The following is a 23,228-nucleotide window of genomic DNA, read 5'->3' as shown; positions in this document are numbered from 1 at the left end:
TCCTCAATAATTAAAAAATATCCCAGAAACACAAAGAAAAACCAGTAACACAGTTGCCATAACCCTCTCACCCTCTTTCTCTATTTCGTGTGACAAATCGAGGGTTGTTTAGTGCAAATTTTTCCCTTTAGGGCCTTCAAGGGCATCCACCCGAATTATTTTAATCTAGAACACAATAATAATAATTATTTAAAATGATTTTTGTAACAAAAGCCGCTCACCGGAAAACCTGACTTCCTGTTATGGGCCTCCACAGCGGAACAAATGCCCAGAGGGATTGAAGCATGAAATAATTTTGTGTAGAAGTCGAAACAGTGATCTAAATGGAACAAGGTGTAAAACGAACGTATTTCTTCGTTTTAAATTCAGCAGTCTTCTATATAGAAGGATTACAGGAAGTGGGAATCAAATTTTTGGAGTGATCTGGGCACTGAAGATCGTGCAGCGCGATTTCCAGACCTTAGAAGATGGTTCATCATGAATCCCAAGAAATCCAATTACCCTTAATGAGTGTTAGCGTTATATTTAATAACAATTTTAATTGGCGGAGCCAGCGCTAATCAACGAAATAAATGCTAATGAGTACGTTATTGTTAGTAAAAATTAATTACGGCGAAGGACGGACATGTCATCCCAATTAAAGATGATAAATAGAAATGGTTATTAACGTTTCATTAGATATTCTATTTCATTCTAGTTTAATTGGCAAACTTTGTGATAAACAAGTGTTAATTATCTTCGGATTTTAAAAGGCGTTTGTTGTACTTACTGCCGATTTATGGCGGTGAGACCAACAACAAATTGTCTAATTGAAGTTTCAGTTGTAGTTATTTGATTCCCGCTTAAATTATCGTCCATAGGAAAGAACGTGTAACTCGAAGTAACCTGGGAAAAAGAGGCACAGAAGTGCAGGATTATACCTAACATGGCCAGAGAGTACACGGAAAAGTGCATAATGACTTCCAATTAACATGGATCTTATTAATCTAAGCTAAAATGATTATCTGAAGGTAATGGAATGTCATGCAGGATTATGCTTAATCTGACAAGAGCATTGGATAGTGAAGAACATCATGCCAACGGATAGAGCATGGCAATTTGCCAGTGCCAGTGGATTTGAGGGAAAATAAGAGGGGCGCCTCTGGTTTAATAAGATTAGATGAACATCAACAGTGATTTAATTAGATGCCATTGACGTGAATTGTTGATGATTGATGAGGTGGAAAACTCTCAAAATTGTATTTTTGCAAATAATTTTTTGCCCTAGAGATTTCGCTTGGCTGACAGCACGCCTCTGATTTTTCTAGTGTTTCCCTGACATCATTTAATCGTTAAGAGTAGTTTCGTAAATGGCCATTGGCGTAGATCATCCTGCTATGTTGTGAAAAGTGTCGGAAAATTGTTTTATTTGCAACGATTTTACCTACGAGAAACTTAACCTGACAAATGCGACGCACATGTCTGTTTTTAAATTATTGCAAATAATAATTAGAAAATGGGAAATTTACAGTACTCCGATGGTCCTTGGCGTAGCCTGAAAATCTATTCCGCAAACACCCCTAAAAAAATTACAATAATATTTCTGCCAAGATTTTATGCCTGGGAGTTTGTTTGAAATCGTGCTACGCCAATGGTTTTTCCGTTGCTTCCGCGATTTTTTGTTGCCCGCAAAGGCGACTTTTCGAGTCTCTTGTCATGCGACAGCAGCTAAATTTGACCAAAATATTCCAATTCGCGGAATGATTTCGTCAATACTTTCTCAATAATAATTCCCTGGATTTTGTGCCGCTCAAGAGCTTTACAAACTAAAATATCCGAATTTCTATCACAATTCCCTATCTTTCCAGGCATGCCCAATGGACCGGCCCATCACCAGCAGCACCCCGCCTTCACCAGTAGTGGCACCCCTACCCCCGATGGGTCCCTTCACCATCAGAGTCCCAGCATAGGGAACAACAATAACAATAATTCAGTGAAAATATGCGCGGGTTGTGGGGGGAAAATCGTGGAACGGTTCCTTTTACATGCCCTGGATCGTTATTGGCATAACGGGTGTTTAAAGTGTTCATGTTGTGGGGCCATGTTGGCGGACATTGGGACTTCCTGCTTCACCAAAGGGGGGATGATACTGTGTAAGCAGGACTATATGAGGTAACTATGCGATATTGTGTGTTATTAAAAACCGGCTATCGGCCTGCACTAAAAGCTTTCACTTGTTTCCAAATTTATCGGTTTTATCTGAAATTATTGCCCCTATTAAGCTCTAAAACGCTCGTTTATGTAACTTTTAGGTTGGACAAATAGAGCGGCCGAAATAATATTAATAGAACTTAACTGATCGATAAGTGTGTTTTCAGGGAAAAATTTGCGTGTGATTAGGGCCATTTATTACCCCGAAATGTGATTAGGTTCGGGGCTTTTTGTGTGGCGTGTGATAATGCATCGATCTGCATTGCGGCCTGTTTAGAACCATCTAATTTATTAGCATAAGTCCTCAACACGCGGGCTATTATCGATCCCTTGAACCCCACGACAGGGGCTGAGAATTAGGTTTTATCAAAAAGTAAATAACTGATGAAATTACTTCATTTTTTCGACGAAAAAGTGTCAAACTTTGTATGTGAAGGGGGAAAAGAGAGGGGAGCTTGTAGGAATTTCATGAATTAAAAGAGGGGGGGAGTCAGTGTAAGGAAGAAAGGTTTATATAGATGTGAAAAATATCACCTTAAAGAGGTATCAAAATCCTTATTGTGCGGCCTTATAGAGCTCATCGAAGCGCTTAATTTGAGTGTTTTTTCTCAATTGCTCCACGGGTTCCTGAGTTATCAAAGTTCTAAATTTGATTTTCAATTTCGACAACCATTCTCGAAAACTTTCGGTTGAAAAAATGTAGTAGTACGCCAATGAACTTCACGAAACATGTTTCACTAATTATCACCTAAAAAGAGAAAACATGTTTGGGGATCATTCCATATTAAAAAATTAGAACTGGAAACCACGTAATGATACGGCAATGATTTTTAAGAAATATTTTGCTAAAAACTTTCTTTAAATACGTTTTGATACTTGTATCTTAAAGGAAAACTGTGGTTAGGTGAAAGACAGAGGCGTGCGAGGCTCGGTTGCAATAAATTAATTGTTAGAGAAAATTCAAGTTTACAAATTTTTGAGCTGAAAAAACGTCGTAATGCGCCAACGATTTTCTGGAATATGTTTTACTAATTATTCCTTAAAAAGGGGCAAAAATGACTTTCGGTTTCCCTGACAAGGACGTAGCAAGCTGGACGTCTTAATTTTTGACAAACTTTCCTTCATTATTTACGAAATTTGTAGACTACGAAGATGAAACGCTGTTGCAATGGATTTCTATGGAAATATAGAAAAAAGTATGTGGCCTCAGATGATAAATACGCCATTGGCGTAGATTTAAAGGACCAGTAGTTACATCATTTGTCATCTCCATCAATCAGAACAAAGAATTTTGTACCAAAGAAAAGCATTTTTAAGATGAAATATTGTAGAATCCACAGGAAGGTTGTTTCAGTGAGTAGTCTAGAAAAAAAAAAGAAAAAGCATGCAGTATTAGCCGCGGTACTGTCCTGGAATTCCAGAGACGTATTTCAATTTGGTCCCATTGAATGTTTTTTAATAAATGTACGGACTTTTCTTTTAAGAATTAATATTGAAATCCTAATGTTTTCGTGATGGGACAATGTTTTTTTCCGTTTTTGAACAAAACCCGAATCTGCCTGATCCGGTGTGAAACGGTAGAGCACAGCCAATTCTTTCTATATTTCTTGGTTTCGTGGTTTCGAAGTGAATCGAATTTAAAATTTAATTACATCCTTGAGTTGTGCATTATGGATGTGGCAAGAAGCTAATTTGTCCTGCAAAATTGGTGCGCTGAAAAACCTGTTGAGCAATAAATGATGGAGGTGTTGAGTGTATATGATATCAAAGAGAAGTGTTGTGCAGCTGTGATGATGAGAAGGTTGGAAAAGGAGAGGAGGAACTTGTTGAGCAAAACGATTCAACAAGTTACGATAAAGAAAAAGCCTGGAAAGGGAGTCCCAAAATATCGCTAATACGGTGAAACAAACGGGCTGCGATAATGTAAGGAGAATGATCGGGAGTAAACAGCCCGAAAGGGGCCAAATGTAAATGTTCTTACGGTTTCTTTGGGAATTGTCATCGTGGAAACCGCAGCAAAAATCGCTTTTGAACGATTATTACGGCGGGAACAACGACAATCGCTGCTGATATCGATGTTGTCGGGTGTCAAGCGCCACTTTTCCCACGGACGGGAGCTTTAAATCTATTTTAGCGGCTTTCGTTGGGAAAAGAATTACACTAAACGCGAAATGTAGCTCGGCTAAAGGGCGCTTAAAATCCGGGAAAAAGGGTGAGAATGTTGAGAGAAAACTTGATGATTCAATTCGTCATCCGAACACCACGAACCATCACGTAGAAGGAGATAAGAGAATGAGACGTGCACATGCACCCCCTGTGAAAATGACAGACATGAACATAATTTGACGGCAAATAGGGGGGATGATTGCGAATCGTGGAGAAGAACGATTAGATAATTTAATATAAGCCATCATGTCGCTGGAAGAAGTGAGGGCCAATCATAACGGAGAGAGATATTTCAGTTTCACATTTGACAAGAAAAAACTCGAAAACTGATGAAGACAACAACAGCGTATAGGAGATTGCAGAAATCAGATGTTCCCCGTGAATGGTAACTTCAAAATATTGAATAATCTACTGGGCGTCCCATGGAAAAATATCGAGTTTCCAAGGGCGAAAGGGGAACTAAGTAAAATCGCCATACAAAAACATTGCAGCCCCTCTCTCTATTAATGCCAGATTACTCGAAAAGTAAGAGAGATGGGTATAGGGATACCTATCGATGATTCCCCGGTGTAAACAATAGGTGTAAACAATAGAGATAAAAGATCAATTAATATACAGGGCGTTCGAAACGAAAGACCTAAATTTCAACGTCCCAAACTGGGAGTATACATTTTACGAATTCCCCGAATCCTCAGGCCTAGAAGCACTACTGGTTGCCTATTTCGGCGCCGAGGTTTCAGCTTATGTAGCGCCACAGGTGTTTGTTCTCCAAACTAGATATTTACTTACTGGTTGCCTAATAAAATAGTTGCAAAACACCTAATTCGTAACGTTTTTCCGAAAGTTTCAGTTGGTTATTTCAGCAATTTCTGGATGGCACTGAAAGAGTGTTCTTGTCGCTATCGTTCCAAATATATGCAAGCGGCGTTAGGCGGTAAGTGGGCATGTAATTGGCCCCCGCGCGTCGCGCCGCCTATATTGATTGGGGCCCGGGGCACGACGGCGGGCTCCCGAATCGAGTTAGGAAGCGGTCCCGAGGCCCCACGTGCATTATGCCGCTGCCCGAGGGCATTTGCGGAAATACCAAAGATCCAAGTTGGGGCATTATTGCCCTTTTTCGTAGCAGTCGCCAGGCATACAAAGGGCATGGGTAGAAGGCAGCTCTTCGAGTCTGATGGGGAGACTTGTAGAAAGACTCAGAAAAAACTCTCAAATGTGCGTGGGGGTGCATCCCTGGTTCTTTATGGAGGGATGGGATTAGCGTTTTAAAGAAAATCACAGTGGCGCAGAATGCTTCCCCCGCGACATGCAGATTTTGCGAAATTGACTTTGAATCCTGCATATTTTCTAGAAGTTGCTTCGAGTCACGTCCGGGTTCATATGCTACTGTTTGATCCCGAATCATTATCGTAAATTTTTCTTTAATAGACAACGACTAAGGTGAACTTCACGCAAAATCACAGTGGCGTGGAACGTTTATGTCTTGGGTCAGAAAATTTTTTAAATTGTCTTAATACACTTGGTCAGAGTTGCGCCAGCCAATACGCCACTGTCTTGGGTCAGATCAAGTCGATTTTTTTCGGGTAGAGAAGGAATAGAGCTAATACCGGGCAAACTAATAGGGGCGTAGAATGTTTTTTCCCCGAAACAAAAAAAAATTAGACTTTCTCCCGTGGAATGTTTTTCCTAATTTCTGTTTTTCAATAGCTGCTTTGAATCCGGGCTTCGGCGGTATACTCACTGTCCTTTATCGAATCGAATCTTTTTGTCAGATAAAGAAACGGCCAAAACGTTGAAACAATCGTAAATTTTTTTTTTTCTTACGAAAAGTACGTTCTTGCACCTGGTTAGCGCCGCGGCCCGCAGCTCCTCCGTCTCTTGTCAAACCGAGTTGATAATTTTTCGTCAGACCACGCAGTGCAGAACGCAGGAGGAAAGAGCTACCAAACTCTAGGAGACTCTTAATTTCTCTCTCTTTCTCTCTCTCTCTCTCTCTGTCATTTGTGGAATCCTCTACTTTCAAGGCCCTCCAAAAGCTGTATAGAACTTTCTCAACGAGGTGGTGTGCAAATTCCAGATTTCCAGAAATGCTCGCTCCATAGTGAACATTCCGCCCTCTTGCTTTTCCGATTCGATATTGCCACCTCCGGATTAGTCCGGTCCATGTCTCACCGGACACAATTTATTATTGCCACGACGAAAACTCAATTTGTTCGCCATCGTAAAGACTGACAGCTGGCTCCTCTTTATTGCCGATGTAAAATGTCGCGTGATACATTTCAATTATGTAAGTAATCCATCTCCCAACAATATATGAGACGTAAAAACCTGCCGCCACAACTTTAAAAGAGCCATCTCTTTGTTTTTGTGTACACGGTTTAAATAGTGTCTTATGAATTGATCGGATGAGAGAATGCTGTACCCGAACCGTGACCGAACGAATTTAAAATCTCTCGGATTTTATTAAATTTTAGCACTTCTCTATAATAGCTGAGAATGAAGAAAGAAAAGGGGAGCCTGTCAATTGGCTCAATTAGCCTGAAATAATATAAAATTTTCTGGAACTCGTCGGAGTTCATTTTCCGCTCTATATCAGCTCTATCGGTTGGTAAACAGTCTCAACTCTACATTAATATACATACACGGATATTAAATTCCGATCTGATGTTGTTAACCCGAACTAACCTGCTTTAAGACTGATCTTCTGGAGGTAATTGAGGCCGGTCCTTTACCCAGAAGTCGCGCAAGTTTTCGCTCTACCGTACTTCTGTTCGTGGGTAAACAATGTTATTTAATGTTATGTTAACATACGCGGACGCATGATAAATTCCAAACTCCTCCACCGATTGAATGGACGTTCGAACTCGGGATTGGCCTGACCCGGCCCGATTTAAGACCGATCTTCTGGGCCTAATTAGAGCCGGTACTTTGTTAAAAAATCGTTCAATTTTTCCGCTCTACTGCAGCCCTACTCGTGGGTAAACAGTGTCGACTCTATATTAATATACGTACACGCATAATAAATTCCAAACTCCCGCACTAATTGGATGGATGTTTGACAGTAAATGTTTACAATCCCATCCCGGTGGGTAACTTTCAGCCCTATCTGGCTCCTGCAGATGCGTCTCATTAGCTCAGATTTTAATATCCTCCGCGTTAATATATTAATGGCAAATATTTTACCCCCATCCCCACAACCAATAGGCAAAATGGCTGATTAGAGACCTACACGGTGGACTAAACTTTTGCCATGGGGGAATTTTATTTACGTAACGGAACATCCCCGTTGTAAAATATGGCCCCACCCCTGACTGCACTATCGCTTTAATATCGTCGGCCAACTACCCTGTCGTTGCGGCCGGCAGACCTTGATTAATGCAACCACTTTACATTAACAATCCCGTAAATGCAAATTCGTCCCTGGCGAAAGCAACACGCATTACTTTTACCCACCACCACACTTTTCCGTGTTCCGGCTTAATTAATTAATTACTTTGCATATTTGCACACACAGTTTTGGTCTTCCCTTACAAGTGAACGTAATTTGCAATTTTTCTATTTAATAACAATTAGGTTTATCATTAAAGCGGTGAGAAGCGATTATCGCAAATCGACTAGTGCCATCTCTGGTTAAATCAGCGGCGTTGAGCTAAGGAGGCAAGAGATGGCGCCATGCTTTGATGCTGGAACTAAGACACTTAATATCTCTCCGCCCAATGAAATTTGATGTGCAAAAGTTTCGTTGGCGGCTTTAATTAAATACGTACGATTTAATTAAATAGCGCGGGTACACTTAAATTCAGCCATACCCAAGACATTCGTGTTCAAATAATTAATTAGAAACTCCTGAGATTGGCCGTGTCGTTTTACTTCTCATTTCCGTTCTCCCAAGGAGTGCTCCTCTAGTTAATTCGATTGAAGCAAGGAAAAAGCTGCGTTATTGGTTTCGCCTAGCTTTAGGTCACCACTAAATTGGCGATTATTAAATTGTCAGTAATTTGTGCAGAATTATGTATTGCTCGCCGGCCTTCGGACCCGGGCACCATAATGAGAAAGTGAGACAACAGACACAATCGCTTATCCGGCACCATTAAAAACCGCGTGGTGGGCGGAGTCGGTTTATTAGGCCGTGTTTTTGTACCATGGCGGGTACCAGTACTTGTGCCAGCACTAGCATGGGTTCTATTTGGGATGGGTGGTACCGCTCACTTACGCGTGTCGGTGACTAATTGCCTGTAAATAATTTCAAACCTGCGAAGAACATACTTCACTCCAATGACTGGAAAAATAGCCACTGCAAATAAGAGAATTTTCAAGAATACTTGTCGCAAGAGAAAAATATGGTATGTCACTATAATTTTATTACAAAAGAAAAATTTCCAACTCGGTTGGACAAGAAGCAGTGGCGCATTGGGCACAAGCTCCATGCAAAAATACATAATTCATTAGAAAAACTTAACATTTTTCTAATATGAGATAAAGACGCTCTACGCCACTGCGATTTTGTAAAATATTTATCCCATTTCTTCCTTATGCGGGGAAGAAAATTTCAAGTTAATTTCCTGAGAAACTGTAACGTACTGGGTCCAGTCTCATGGAAGCTGCCGAAGCAAATTTCATACATACAATTAACGTTCTACGCTACTGGAATTTCATTTAATGTCCGGTTTTTATTATATGCGAAAAAAGTTGCAATTTGATTTAACAAACACCATTGGCGTACTAGAGCCTAACTGGAAACGGCTAAACGAATTACATGCATTTTACCAAAGAAAGTTTTAAAGAGTTTCTAATTATGCGAAAAAATTCTTCACCAGTGCAATTTTGTTCCAAATTAGTTCCAGTGTTTCTCTATCGGGAAAGTTAGTAATATAAGCAGTGGTGTACTGACATTCAACTGGAAGCACCTACCAAAAATTTCGCAAAACTAAATTTTAAAAATTTCTAGCTGCGGAAAAATGTATTCTTCGCCACTGGTCTTTTTCCTATACCAACCCTATTACTTCTCTATCTGACAAAACCTTTTCACCTCGATTTGACCAAGAAACAGTGGCGTGCCGACATTATCGACCCACATTTAACCGTGTTATGTGAACACATGGTCTGCTGCTGAATGGGGGATCCGGCGTGGCAGAAAAATAAAAACCCACCTGATTGACAATAATTTGGGAAGGAAGAGGGTGCAAGGAGCGGGATTCCCGTAGTTGATTGTGCCTGGGAGCGAGGTCCTTATAGCCGGGAACAACAGCTCGTCAATCAGACTAGACGCCTGTACAGGACCGGCTCCGGTTCTCACAAAATACCTGCCTTTAGCACTCAAGCACACATTAAAATGTGAAAAAGATTAAACATTCTTTGGTTGATTTTACCGCATCCAATTTCACATTTAAAAGTGCAAGAAATTGCGTTTTATTTGGGCGGTTGCTGCTCCCATCGTCTGTTGATGCATCCAGGGAAATTCATATCTAAGACACATCAACAGGCGGGCGGACAAGGAACCTTGCCTGGTTCTGCAGATTAAAATCCTACGCCAATGGTTTTTCATAGAGGAGGAGAGTTTCGCCTTGAACCAATCCCTCGTTCCATTACTCACAAATTGGATTATTAATATTAAAAGAGAGTTAAATTTTGGGCACTCAAATTCATCAGCTCACCATTGTGTTCGTTAAAAGCAACATCGATAATTAATTGTTGCGGCTTTTAATGTTAAGGTTTACTATCTAAATTGCTTCCATATAACAGGGCGTGTGGGTTCGGTTAAGATCCGTTAGAATTGTAGGCGTATTGCCGCTAAATTATTTAGTTTATCGCTTTGAAACGCCAAGAAAAATTCTCATGAAGATCATATATAATCAAAAATGGGCTTTATTTAGGGTTGGTTCTTTCTGTGGGTATATTCTCTCTGGGGTAAATTCCAGTTAAATCCATTCTCGGCAGAGCTATCAGCTTCATAATGAAGTAATTTAAACAGAAATAAGATTATAAATTGAAAGACATTTTAAATTTGCATTTAAATCAGTATCCGTGTAATCAAGTTGAGGCGGCGAGGTGCCTGCCGCCGCGAGGGTTTCCAGAACAAGCCGTTACGTAAACACTATTTTGAGGGTGATTTTCTCGTGTGCAACTAACCGAAGGAACAAAAACTAATGCGCACTTTCAATTTTTTCCAAAGAAACAATTATCTAGTACAAAATTTGTCACCGCAGCATTAAATCTTTCTAACCGCAGAAGATAATTAATTTGCGGACACTTCCGACTGGTTTCGTGCCATTTTTGACCGTGAAGATGTGAAAGTTCTCGTTGCCTAACCAAAGACTTAATAATAATAATCGTGATTTATAGTCCGATTTTCAAAGGTATATTGAATTCGGGAAGCTTTGAGAGCATGCAAAATGCTTGAATTGCCTCTTGTGAGATGTGACTTTTCCCGCGAAATTTCACGAAAATAACCTGACTGAATTAATCAAATTTGCCGGCGAACGTAACGAAGACACGATTTTTAAGTCTGGCATATCCGAATCTGGATGCAATGGCGAATGCGCCGGTTCAATTACACATTTGGAATTTTGCTCGAGCAAAATGGCGATGGTGACTGCATACCTTACGCGCATTTCATCATTGAACTCTGCATTAAACGCGACTTTTACTGTGATCCTACTGTGACTGTTTTAAAATTATTGGAACTACAAAGTGTTCCATTCATAGGCCATGCTTTGACGACTATTCACCGCGAAATGCATTGGCCTTGCGTCATCCATCCGTTGGTCTTTTTTTCTAATAACAATTTTTCAAAATGTATCACTCCTGAAGAGCGCGTTGAAGGCGATTTTTGATTTATATAGATGAGGCCTCGTACGCCATTGCCTCAAAATGAATTAATCTATAAATTTTATCAATCGTCGGCCGCATGCTTATGAAGGTTCACACAGAAGTTCATTGGCTTAAAAGATCGTTTTTTCTATTAACAGTTTTTCAAACTTCGTCATCCCTGAACGGTACGCCAAAGGCGATTATTGATGTATTTAGATGAGACCGCCATACGCTACTCTATCAAAATTAATCATGCTGCAAATTTTATCAATAATAGTCCACATTTTGATGATTTTCACTCAGCAATTCATTGGCCTAGAAGGTCTTTTTACGTAAATGGATAACGTTAAAAGCGATTTTTGCTTTATATAGATGAGACCGTCGAACGCCAATGTTTCAACATTAATGAAGCATTATATTTTATCAATCATAGGCCAAGCTTCGGTGTTTATCTATTCAGAAAATCATTGGCCTAGAAAGTCTGTTTTTCTAATAAATATCACGTAGCTTCTTGGGGGAATTCTACAAGAAAAACTTGACTGAATCGTTTAAATTTGCCTATGAAAATACTATTTGTAAGTCTCGCATTTCGGGATCTGCACCATCACATTTATTTGGACGAAATAGTGAAGGTATCTTCGTAACATTTGTACGTGCTTTCCAATTAATTCAGGGTCGTGCTGAGAGGAAAATTTTTTTTTAAATACAGAAAAGTTGATATGTTGCGTTTTTCTTCGAAACTTTGTGACAATTTTGAAAAATGAGATACGCCACTGATTTAAATACATCTAGAATCTCCAGGAATTTTTATAGAAAATTAGAGTCATACCTAGTGGGAAATAAAAAAGAGAGAAATGAACAAAAACAAAAAAATGATTTAATCTATTAAGCCAGTGGCATAGCAATCCCGTAATTTAAAAATACACTCTAAAAATATTAAACAAATTCATCCCCCGAAGCCGATAATTCATTATTAACAGAAACATCAAAACGGCCTTTTCGTCGTGTTTGTTTTAATTAATCAAAGTAATTAAAAAGCTCATAAATGATGGACGAATTAATTAAAACTAAATTCTGAAGCCAGCGACAAATAAAATATTAAATTACACAAAAGAGTTGCATATACAGAAGGCCGATGAAGTTGATTTTACCTATGTTTTTCATGTTAAATATCAAACTTCAGAAGCGTCTCTGACAGAATTTTTGGAATCTGGCATAAATGGCGAAGGTGCCCGCCTCTCATGAATTCATCTAAGCGCATCCACCAGTATATCCAGATTCTACGTTATTTTTTACACAAGTTTCTTTCGTTTTTAATGGTGTAGTGATATCTTTATCTTCAGGGCTTAATTTCCGAAAATCACTCGTTCCATTTCATCCCAAGATATTTATGTTGCTGACAAACGTACAATGGGGGAATGATATAACAGGTTTGTTTGTATATTCGGCTGCCTATAGATCTGCAAATTAATATCTTCATTATGCCTGAACTACCATCATTAAGCGATAGTGGAAACGGGAAAGCGGCGACGACAAAGCCCTTTCGCCTATTTAGGCAGTTAATTTGGTCCTATTTGGGCCATAATCAACGCTTTGTGCATTAAGCATCGGCCGTGTGCAACGGGGAGTCAGCCCCGTAATAAATTCCCTTTAAATTCTACAATTTTCATTTTTCTATTTTCGTTATTTGTTTTTGTATTTCTAGTACTTACCTCATTGTTTTGTAATTTCTCTCGAAGAAATTAAAGCTTTATTGCAATTTTCTTTTCATGCTCATTATAAACGCATTGACAAAAGTTCCGATCGCTTTACACGTACATGCTCATTAAATTCGACTTTTTAGTAGAACCGAATAAAAGGCGTTAACAAGGGTGCCAATTTGCCCCGCTTATAATTGAATATGTGGAGTCGGGTAAGGGATGCAAAGGAGAGTGGGAATTGAACTTTACTGCAAAGGGAATAATGCCATTTGTTGAAATTATGATGCGACACTGCTTATACTTTGAATGTTTTGTTTCTGCTTGCCTTTTGTTCATGTTGCAAGAATTTAGAGATTTTCTGGGTTCTTTCTAAGAAGGGCCATATGCGAACTCATCTGGCAATCCTTTCTTTATGATGCCAGACTGGGGTAGTCCTTGGTGAAAGTTCTTTCTTTTTGCTAGCACATGTGTTTGGTCTAATTTTAAGAACCTTAGTTGGCAGGTCAATTGCATTGGCCTGGTTTTTTTAAGTTTTTGTAAAGCAGTTCATTTTTTTCCACTCGTACCATAAGGACCTACTCAATAAGATTCTCACTACTCTGTAGAAGTGTATATTTCTTGTTCTCTACGGAGACTCTAAATACCTCAACACCATTATTTGTCTGGTTTATGACGCGAAACTAGCTGCGATACCTCCCTAATTAGAGTCAGGAAAAGCACTCGAGTTCTAGGAAAATAACAATGGCAACATCGTATTTAATGTTTGTTTTTTGAGCGCGCACGTCACACTTTCGAACAAGCGCACGTCAAGATGCAGCAGTGCCAGAACTGGCAAGCAATTTGTAAATGACAGTTAGATCTCCAGGGTAGCATTGCCAAGGATATCTACTGTGGTTAAACAGCTACGGAAACTCTCAAACAACTAAGCTTTTGCGCGAATATTTTGACATATGAGGAAAGTTCTTACTTCATTTCCGCAAAATTCGATGAAGATTCAGGTCCAATGACGGAACGAATAAATAGAAATGCATATCGCTGCGATGCTCAACATCCTCTTTCCTTTCTATTTTAACTTTCGTAAAATTTTGCGGAAATGGCGTCAAAATTTTCCTCAAATTTCCATTACATTTCTCTTCAAGGATTGCTAATAATATTGAAAAATTAGGTACGCCACTGACTAAAGTCAATCTAGAAGCCAGATCTAGATATCCAGATAATTTTATATAAATAACGATATTTTTCCGCTAAATTAGAATTAAGTCAGGGTCGTATCGCGAAGGCGATGAAAAAGGTGGAAAATCGGCCGAAAACTTCAAATTCGACTTTATGCATGTTTTTATACTGGTATTTTAAACACAGCGCGGCAACGTTGCTTTTCTATCAAACTAACTCTTGTGGAAATTTACATTCATCTAACTAAAACAAAAGGTAAGCGCGGCGTTGCCATTTTAGTCGCACATCGACAAACTGACACCGCAGCACGTGGTTACTTGCGCGTTTTTGCCAAATTTTGAAGCGTCGGCCTGAAAAGCAAACAGTAAACATTCAAGGAAACGGCAAATCTGCGATTTTTATAGAACTTGGGCACTTCTGTTGCAAATTTCTGACTGATGTTCTGAAACTGTTTCAAATGTTACGTCCTTGTCCGTAGGGGTCTGGGGAGGTGAAACGAAAGTAACAAAGCAGCACTTGACGTGCCTGCGGCAACATTAATTAGAAATATCTTATATTGTGGAAAATACCGCGATTGTCCGCCTCGGGCAATTTTAGATTAACGAACCCAATTATGGGCGCGTTGTCTGAAGGAAATTATTGCTTGGTCTTGGCTGTTAATTAGATTACAGCATGGGATAGATTCAGCCCTTGCCACCGAAGAAAGCAGTACTTTCTCTCGTACCAGCACTTTCCCTAACTAGCCCCCTAGCAATTAATTAATTGTTTCGGTTAAATTGATGGGAGAAATTTAATGTTCTTCTTTGTTTCGTTGGTCCCGCAGGTTGTTCGGCAGTTCCGGCGCATGCTCGGCGTGCGGACAAACGATCCCCGCCAGCGAATTTGTTATGAGGAGCGGAGGAGGAGGAGGAGGAGGAGGAGGAGGAGGAGGAGGAGGCAATCCGACCACGCCCGGAGCCCCTCTTCATATCTTCCACCTCAAATGCTTCGTATGCAGCAAGTGTCTGGCACCTTTGGTGCAAGGTGACCGGTAAGTACCCAAAAGGATGTGAATAACGGCCAAAGAAAATCAACTCGATGATTAATGACCTCATCTGCAAAGTAAATTATCTGCTTTGTTTTGATTTAATGTTATTAAAATTATAAATTTTACGCATTTTAAATAAAAAAATTTAATCTAATATTCCTAAAAATATAAGCAAATTTGGCAATGATCGGGACCGTACTAGACAAAAGGGTTTGGAAATGATTTTAAAAAATCAAGCTCCTGTAGGCCTTTGCTGATTCCGAAGGTTGATTCAGAAAGATAAACACACACACACAAACAAACTTCTTGTGAGAGCTCAGTATCGTATAGTGCATTTTTTAAACGCACACATTTTTCTTATAAAGAGTTTTTAGTTAGTGTTTTAGTAAAACGGAATCGTGGAATCACTACATGAAATATGTAATTTTTCTATTATTTAGAAGGACAAATTTCATCCGAAATCTCAGTAGCCTACAGCGCAATCCATTATAATTTAAAATTCTGATAAACATTTTTAAAGAAGTTTCATTACCATGGGGCCAGATTTAAGTACGCCCCTGATATTTCCACGAAGACACATTAAAAATATCGTTGCTACATATTAAAAGATGCCTCTTTCCTTCCTCTTTCGAATGCTGCATTTTTCAGCTCTCTAATGATAAAAAATCTCCGCATTTCTAGGTACTACATGTTGGCAGGAAGTTTGGTTTGTGAACAAGACTGGCATAAATTGCTCAAAAGCTCAGCACCTGCGCCCACAGTCCGGAAGGGCAAAGTAGGACGACCTCGCAGGAGTAGGGACTGAATTCTGGAACCCAACATCGAAGCAGGTACTTTTTCTACCATGTAAACCTACTAATTTATAAGCTAATAATACACTCTAAAGGGATATAAAAACCCTTGAAGGGAATCTCTCTGTTCTCTCACTCAGTAAAGCCACGAGGTAATATAAAGTTTTCGACAAAATAAACACCCTTTAGGGCCGAGCTCGCTCGGTCATTACGTCGGTTAGGGTAATATAATTTACTAAATTAATTTCAGATTAAATTTAATCTCATATAATTAAAGCATCGGTTGTCCGCGTAAAGGACTCCGGCGGCCATTTTCTCTTTGATTGAAAATGTAATTACTTTGCGGACATCAAAGGGATTGTTGAGGATAAACTCGCGAGAATTTTTCCATTTTTATGCATCTTTAAGCGGTTTTTGGTTTAATTAAATCTAAAAACAACTTAAAATCAGCATTCTGTTTTAGAGATTTTAACGGCAATTGACAATTTCGGCAAACTCAACGTAACAACTATTGTTAAAATGTCAAGTGTCTTTCTCAATTCACAGTTTTGATATCGAAGATACGCTACTGACTTTGGAATATTAGAGAACTGGTGGCATGCAAGAACGTACTTAGCAGGATTTGAAAATAAATTTAATCTATTATCAGAATGTTGCACGTCACTGGTTTTTGCCATATCAAGTTGATAAAATTTGCAATTTTTCAGTAGGATTAAGAGTTACTTCATGTGGGAGTTCAATCGTGTACAGGACGTTTTTTTACAACCACAAAGTTTTTAAGTCCTATCACGCCTCTGGTTTTATTTATATAATTGTCAATTTTTCCAGTTATGATCAACTCGAAATTCATGCAAAAGTTCAAGACATAAACCACTTTACACCTCCAAAGAAAAGAAAAAAAATTAAAATTGATTTTCTCATGTACAGTATACTAAAGTGCGAAATAATGAAAATATTCAGGAAAGTTTAACTACACAAATTACATTAAATTAATTATGATTTGTAACAATCAGCTACGCTGATGATATTTACAGTACAAGTTATTAAAAATCAATTTGAAAATTACAGTATTCCAAATTGGTTTAGGAAAGTCATAGGCGTACTAAAAGCGAATACAAAACTGCGGATCGATGAGTTCAACTGCGTTTTTAATAAATTTCTTCTGGGCCTTAGAAACCTGTTATGCTCCCAATTTAAAACATGTGCAAAATTAGGGGAGTCTAATTGGACATATTTCATCACATTAATTGTAGATTTTAGATATCAGTTATGCCACTGACATGTACAGAATAAAACTACTTAAGGTCAATTTCGAAATCAGTCTTTTCTAAGTTGTTTCAAAGAAGTCAGAGGCGCCCTAAAACGCGTTACAAAAGCGTGAATTGATGAGAATAAATATTTAGAGGAGTTTAATTGCATTATTTCTGATCAATTCTGTTACTTGAAATTAGACCTCACTACGTGTCTGGTTTTTACACCAAAAGATTTATAATTTTTTCTCGATTACTCGGAAGGATCTAGAGTAACTTCATGTGAAAGCTTGGCGGGGTAGATTCCCCTTCTTTGCAACTATCAAAAAATCCATTTCCTCTTTAATTGGAATTCGTCGTTTTTGTTATATGGAATCAGCCCCTACTACACTTCTGACTTTCATTATAACAGATTTATAATTTTTTTCACTTGCTATCTAGACGGATCAACAATTAAATACTTCAAGGAAAACTCAGGGGCGTAAGCTTCCTTTACAACTACTTTTAAATTTTTCAAAGGACGATTTCCACCCCACTAATTAGGCCCATTAATCTCTTCGGCAAAACCTATGGTAGTCAATTAGCGATTTCGGCCCAGCTCCACCCAAAGAACCATTGTTAAAATACCAATGTGCTCCTTCTAATGAGGCCTTGTTTGTATACTTTATAGTCTCTTTTACCATTTTTAGCTTCGAAACAACGGGCTAATTAGAGGAAAGGCCGTCGTCAATGCAGCGTAATTGCCAGAGATCTACAACCAGTTTTGATTTTACCAAATCGAAATTTTGGTTGGCAAAACCTAAAACTACACATTGTTTTGTGCCTCTACAATATTCTTCTTTATTTTCGATTTATGCGGCAATATGTTAAAAGCGGAATTCCTCCTGCATTCCCATCTAATTGCAGTGAAGCATCTCGCTTGCCAACCACTAACTGAGTAATTATTTTCTCTTACAACTTTAGTCATTATTAAGTTATTTTAATTACACTCTAACTCGCTATCTGCCATTATACTCGATTCTCTAGCGTGTCAACTGCATATCTCAATAGGAAAAATCGATTTGTTGTCTAGATGAAAGAGATTTTATTACAAAGAAATTTAGAAAATTTTGCACTCAGAGTAATGCAGTTTAGTCAAAAATGTCGTGTTGGAAAACTGAAAAAATACAGAGGCGTGCCAGAAAAAATTCAAGATTGTTCTAAAAATAACCCCTCACAAAACCTACTTTATTGTCGTTTATACGAATCTAAAGATTTTCTATTTTTTCACACTATAAATAGTTCTTCTGCGTTGAGTTTTAACTTCAAAATGTCTCTTTTGGGTCCTCTATAACTAGTACAGTTTTTTGCCATAATGGGGTGATAAACAGGGGCGTACCAAAATTATTTTTAAGAGCGTCCTAAAAATAATGATTGTGTAGGAGTCTAAGGGTTTCTCTCTACGCCAGTGAATTTTAGCGTCAACATATTTCTTTTGGCTGTGTAATTTTTTGTTCTGCATAAGAAACGATCATATTTTGGTGCGAGTATGCCTCAATTGGCATAATACAGGGTGTTCAGGACTTTTCACTAATGTTAAAACTTACGCGTTCCCCCTGAAAATCCAATTTCATCTCGCATTAGCACACCCCTCGTCCATTAAACGCATCCTTGTTTAATTTGAAATCTACGTGCATTTAAAGTATTGTTTTATGTTGGAAATTTAACGACATAAAGTATTAATTGGCCAAGAAACCAGCGAAATTACGTTAAAAAGCATATTGATGAGCCTCGGCGAAGATTATAAACTTTGTATCTCGTCTGCGTAATGAAATTATCCTCGGAGAAAATTTACCTTTTCCATTAAAATTTCACTTCGTTTATGCCGTAAACTTAATTCACACTTTTGACGTTATTAATCATCTATACTTAATATTATACAGCATGTCCTAGAAGTACATTCACATACACTAAACACCTACCCACCTACGCCTTTTGAGAGAATAACGAATTGCTCTAGAAACCTAATGCTTTTACTGCTGCATTAGTCTTAAAAGCTTCTTTTAGTTCCAAAAAAGGATCAACACTAATGTAAAGTGTAAGTACTATGACTAAGTGTTAAGGCGACGCTACCCGAAGTAATCTAAAGTTTCTTTAGGGGAGAAAGAATGGCTTTTAAGGATTAATGCTATAACAATGAAACTTCTCCACCTTCATGCAGGTACCCATTGTTGCTTTTAATCGAACGTTTGTTGCTTGTTTTGAGTAAAAAAGTATACATTTGCCTTTTTTGTTATCCGAAAATATTTGCGTTTCTAGGTGATAAATCGGGGATTGCTGGTGGCAATTTCATTGATGCAGAAGGTCTATTTCAATTTCTAAAATTATCCAAAAATTCACTGTAGTATTGACTCTTAAAATATCTGTTTTTTGTCATTGCATGCAGCTTCACTACGCCACTGTTTGTCTATCAACAAATCATAAATTTAATAAAATAAACATTTGTACATCATGTTCAGGAGGTTGTTGTCTCTGAATTTCGCCGACTTTGATATGTGGTCCACGTGCGATATTACAATTTTCTATTAATACTACGCCACTGCTCTTTGACCAACCGAATTACAACAAGTATCGCATTTATGGCCATTGTTTAATGAATCATTACCCCTGAAATTCGTAGGTATAGAAGTCGCATTTCGGTTTACCTCCAATGTCTAAAAGATTATTCTTCCGAAAACTCAGTGGCGCAAATCGGCTACGCCGCTGTCTTTTTGGAAATAAAGCAGATCATTTTAGTCTGAAGATACTATAATTATGAATTTTCTACAATCGAAGAAATTTTAGACTTTCACCACAGAATAACTGCGTTCAGATTAGTTCAGGCTAGTACACTTTTGCATACGAGGCTGGATCACTAATAAAGATACTATCGGAGGCTTTTTCAATTTTTAATTTGTCAGTTGAAAATACATCCTGATACGCCAATGATTTTTTTAGGATGTGTTACAATGAGGGCTCTATGTGCATTGAAAAATTCTCAACCTTTTGAGTTACAGCACAAAGGCCTGCGAGACTAGAGTAGTAATGCAAACACTACCAGAAAATTTTTTACTTTTCCAAACTTGTCGATATTGTTAAATAATCCTCATGATAGACTGATGACTTTCGAGAGATATACTTATTATTTGCTGTAAACTACAAAAGTTGTACAAAAATTGTAAGCTTCTATCAAGGAAGACAGAGGAGTAAGAGATTTTTTAATGAGAGGGAGAAATTTTTAATGTTTGAAACGCTACTGAATTTTTGGAAATATGTTGCGGTAATTGTTCTTTAAATATAAAAAAATAAAGAAGTATTTTTTTCAAACTTGTGAAGTGTTTTTACCATTCATGAAACTACATGATGATTTTCTTCTTTTTCAGTTATTCCATGATAGCCGGGCAGTGTCAGGACGTGCAATACAGAGGCATTTCCACTGATTCGGTTCGGTCTTCCCAGCATATCGGTTTTAAGTGATATACACAGGACGTTTTCCTTTCTGTTCTTATACGAGAAGCAATTTCGACAAGCAAATCATTAGATTAATAAAGGAGACTGGGAATTGACCAGTAATGGATCTTCCATTGCTATTTGTGAGAATTTGGGCAAATTTGTGTCTCCCCCGAGCCATTACTGGGTCTATTCTGAATCCTGTTTATTAGTTTTATCTAGTGTAAAAATTCTTTATTTGTCAATTACCACACATCAACATATTTCACGACAATTTGATGACATGTATTATCATGTAAACTTCCCCAGTGATTTCGTAGGAACACTGCTATTTGGACGATTGTAAAAACTGGCACAATCTCGATTCTTTTGGTATGTTGTTGTTATTTTTGTATATAATAAAGTATTGTTAATTCTGCAAAGACTTAAGTTAAAAACCTCTTACACCTAATTTGCCATGATATCCAGCGAAAAAGTTTTAAAACGAGCGTTCAGTGGCATAATTGATGGATCCCATAAAAGCGGATGTAAAAGCCAAATTTCCTAATTGAGAACGGGAGGAAGATCAATTTGTGCTTTATGATGGGTGTGAAGTTTGATATAGGAAAGCAATATCAGAGATTACTTTCCTTGATGAGAAATGAAAATCCGAAATGCATTAAGGAAATTGGCACTGCTTTTATATTAATGTTAATTGCGCGAATCCATTTCAGTTTGGACTGTTATTAGAACGTTGATGATACAGGGAGGATCAAATATTTTAATCTCCTAAGTAATATTTATTTATTGATGTCGGCTCTAAATGCGGCAAAAACATAGGAGCCTCTTAAAATGTGAGAAGCCATTAGTGGTGAGAATACGGGATGCACTGTGAGATTTGGAGAAATTGTATATATGTGTGTTGGGACGCCACTGGACGCTTGAATTTGAAGGCAACACCATTGAAGACTTCAAAATGCTCAAATTTCCGTTCGAATTGAAATCGTAATGCAAGGGAGTCTCTAAAAGTCCTTAGAAATAAAAGATTGTGAAGCATTTTGTAATGTCACTAAACACTAAAATTTTATACATAAAAAGTCGTGAACATTCCAAAAGGAAAAAAATTAAATGTAGGTACAAGTCTGAGTACTAGGATGGTTCTAGGAAATTAGAGAATATTTATACTATTTATACATTTTAAGAAATTTCGGAAAATTCTTTTTGAAGCGCCCCTGTAGGCTTCACTTGTCTAAAATGTAAAAATTTTAATTTTCTGTACAAATCCTGGCACAGGAACGGCTCAAAAAGGGCAAAAATTAATAAAAAATTGTCTTGGGATGCCACTGGCTTCAAATTTGAATCTAAAAAATTTATTAAAATCACCCTTCACGTATCACATTCTTTTAAGATCCGGCAATTTCTCAAATCGTTTTTTTCCATTTGATTTGTTGGCTGGTCTTTATTTGAAAACACAATCATCTGTGCGCCCGTTTTTACTGGCTTCAAATCTATGTTTTTCAACTTACTAGGCACCCCATCTCACAGTTATTGGCGGATCTAGGGGTAAGTAAACTTTCAGGTACAGCACGAAACGCGATATGCCCGCAACTGGATATTTTCTTCAAATTTAGGGCATATGAGCCTCATTTAAGAAAATCAGTTGACGGCAATTTGCAATTAAGTTAAATTTAACGAGTGCTCAGGGATACAACAATATTATTGTTGAGGAAACGCCGCGGATATGAAATGAAGAGATTATTACAAAGAAATATCTGAGACCAGATAATGACGTCAAAATGACGGGTTTCTGATGAAGTTCAGTCAATCGTGGGGTCACGCAGATCGAACCATTTAGACGCTACTCCCCCGCAGACAAGAGAATAAACAGAATCAGCCCACAAATTAAGTTATTTTAAATTATTTTCGTTTTGTAGATAATTACGACTTTTTACTAAACAAAATCACTAAACTAAATCAAAAGTTTGACTTTAACGACTTACTCCCTTGGGCAGTTCCACGTAGTCTAAAATTGGATCCATATTTAGTTCATTAAATACAACAACATTTCCTCTCAAAAAGCTGTTGATACAGAGACTGCCGACGCACAACTGAATTACCACGTTACAAATGATATCGAAGCATACACATACCCTGCAAAAACTTTAGAATCTCGTAAACATGCAGTGATTCACATTTAGATCGATACTAGAGTAACGGTGCAATTTATACTTTTTTGTCCTTTAAGCTTGGAAAACGACAGTTTGAATAGAAAATCCAGGGATTTAGCTACATTTAAGACAATCGATGGAATGTAATTACCAAAGTGCCCTGTATGTAACCATAAAATTTCCTCTACACAGACCCCACTTTTCTTAATATCTAATGGACATTAAATATTTATAACACGAAATAAATGGATTTTCCGCCCTTATTTGGGGAGAAACGTCAAGGTTAAACATCAGATCTTGCAGCTTTTAAAGTAATTATTTCCCCGAAATCCATCCCTTGAATGGTCAGTTTTTCCCTTGAAATTAATTTAGACACAAAGACAAAGACTGGCCCCACACAAAGGCATAAGTGATGAATTCTGTAATGAATTAGTTGGGCGTTAGCCCCGAGCATAACTGACCACTTCTCGTTTCAGTTAGGGGTTGTTTCACCCCGTATACTCATG

The 23,228-nt window shown here is 37.9% G+C and overlaps 1 protein-coding gene across 2 annotated transcripts in view; it reads left to right on the top strand.

Annotated features, from left to right (window-relative positions):
* LOC136412189 (LIM domain transcription factor LMO4) overlaps positions 1–20,997 on the top strand; it is a 38,008-nt gene extending 17,011 nt beyond the window's left edge. For both annotated transcript variants that reach the window (XM_066395163.1, XM_066395162.1), the window contains 4 exons: positions 1,848–2,151; positions 14,863–15,069; positions 15,748–15,896; positions 20,509–20,997. In XM_066395163.1, coding sequence (XP_066251260.1) covers positions 1,848–2,151; positions 14,863–15,069; positions 15,748–15,871 — 635 coding nt within the window. In that variant the 3' untranslated portion in view covers positions 15,872–15,896; positions 20,509–20,997. The remainder of the gene's footprint in view (positions 1–1,847; positions 2,152–14,862; positions 15,070–15,747; positions 15,897–20,508) is intronic.
* Positions 20,998–23,228: the final 2,231 nt, after the last annotated feature.

Source organism: Euwallacea similis, chromosome 11 (genome assembly GCF_039881205.1).
Source record: "Euwallacea similis isolate ESF13 chromosome 11, ESF131.1, whole genome shotgun sequence".
Classification (NCBI taxonomy): Eukaryota; Metazoa; Arthropoda; class Insecta; order Coleoptera; family Curculionidae; genus Euwallacea; species Euwallacea similis.
Note: the sequence above shows the minus strand (reverse complement) of the source record. Positions and strands in the feature narration are given on the sequence as shown.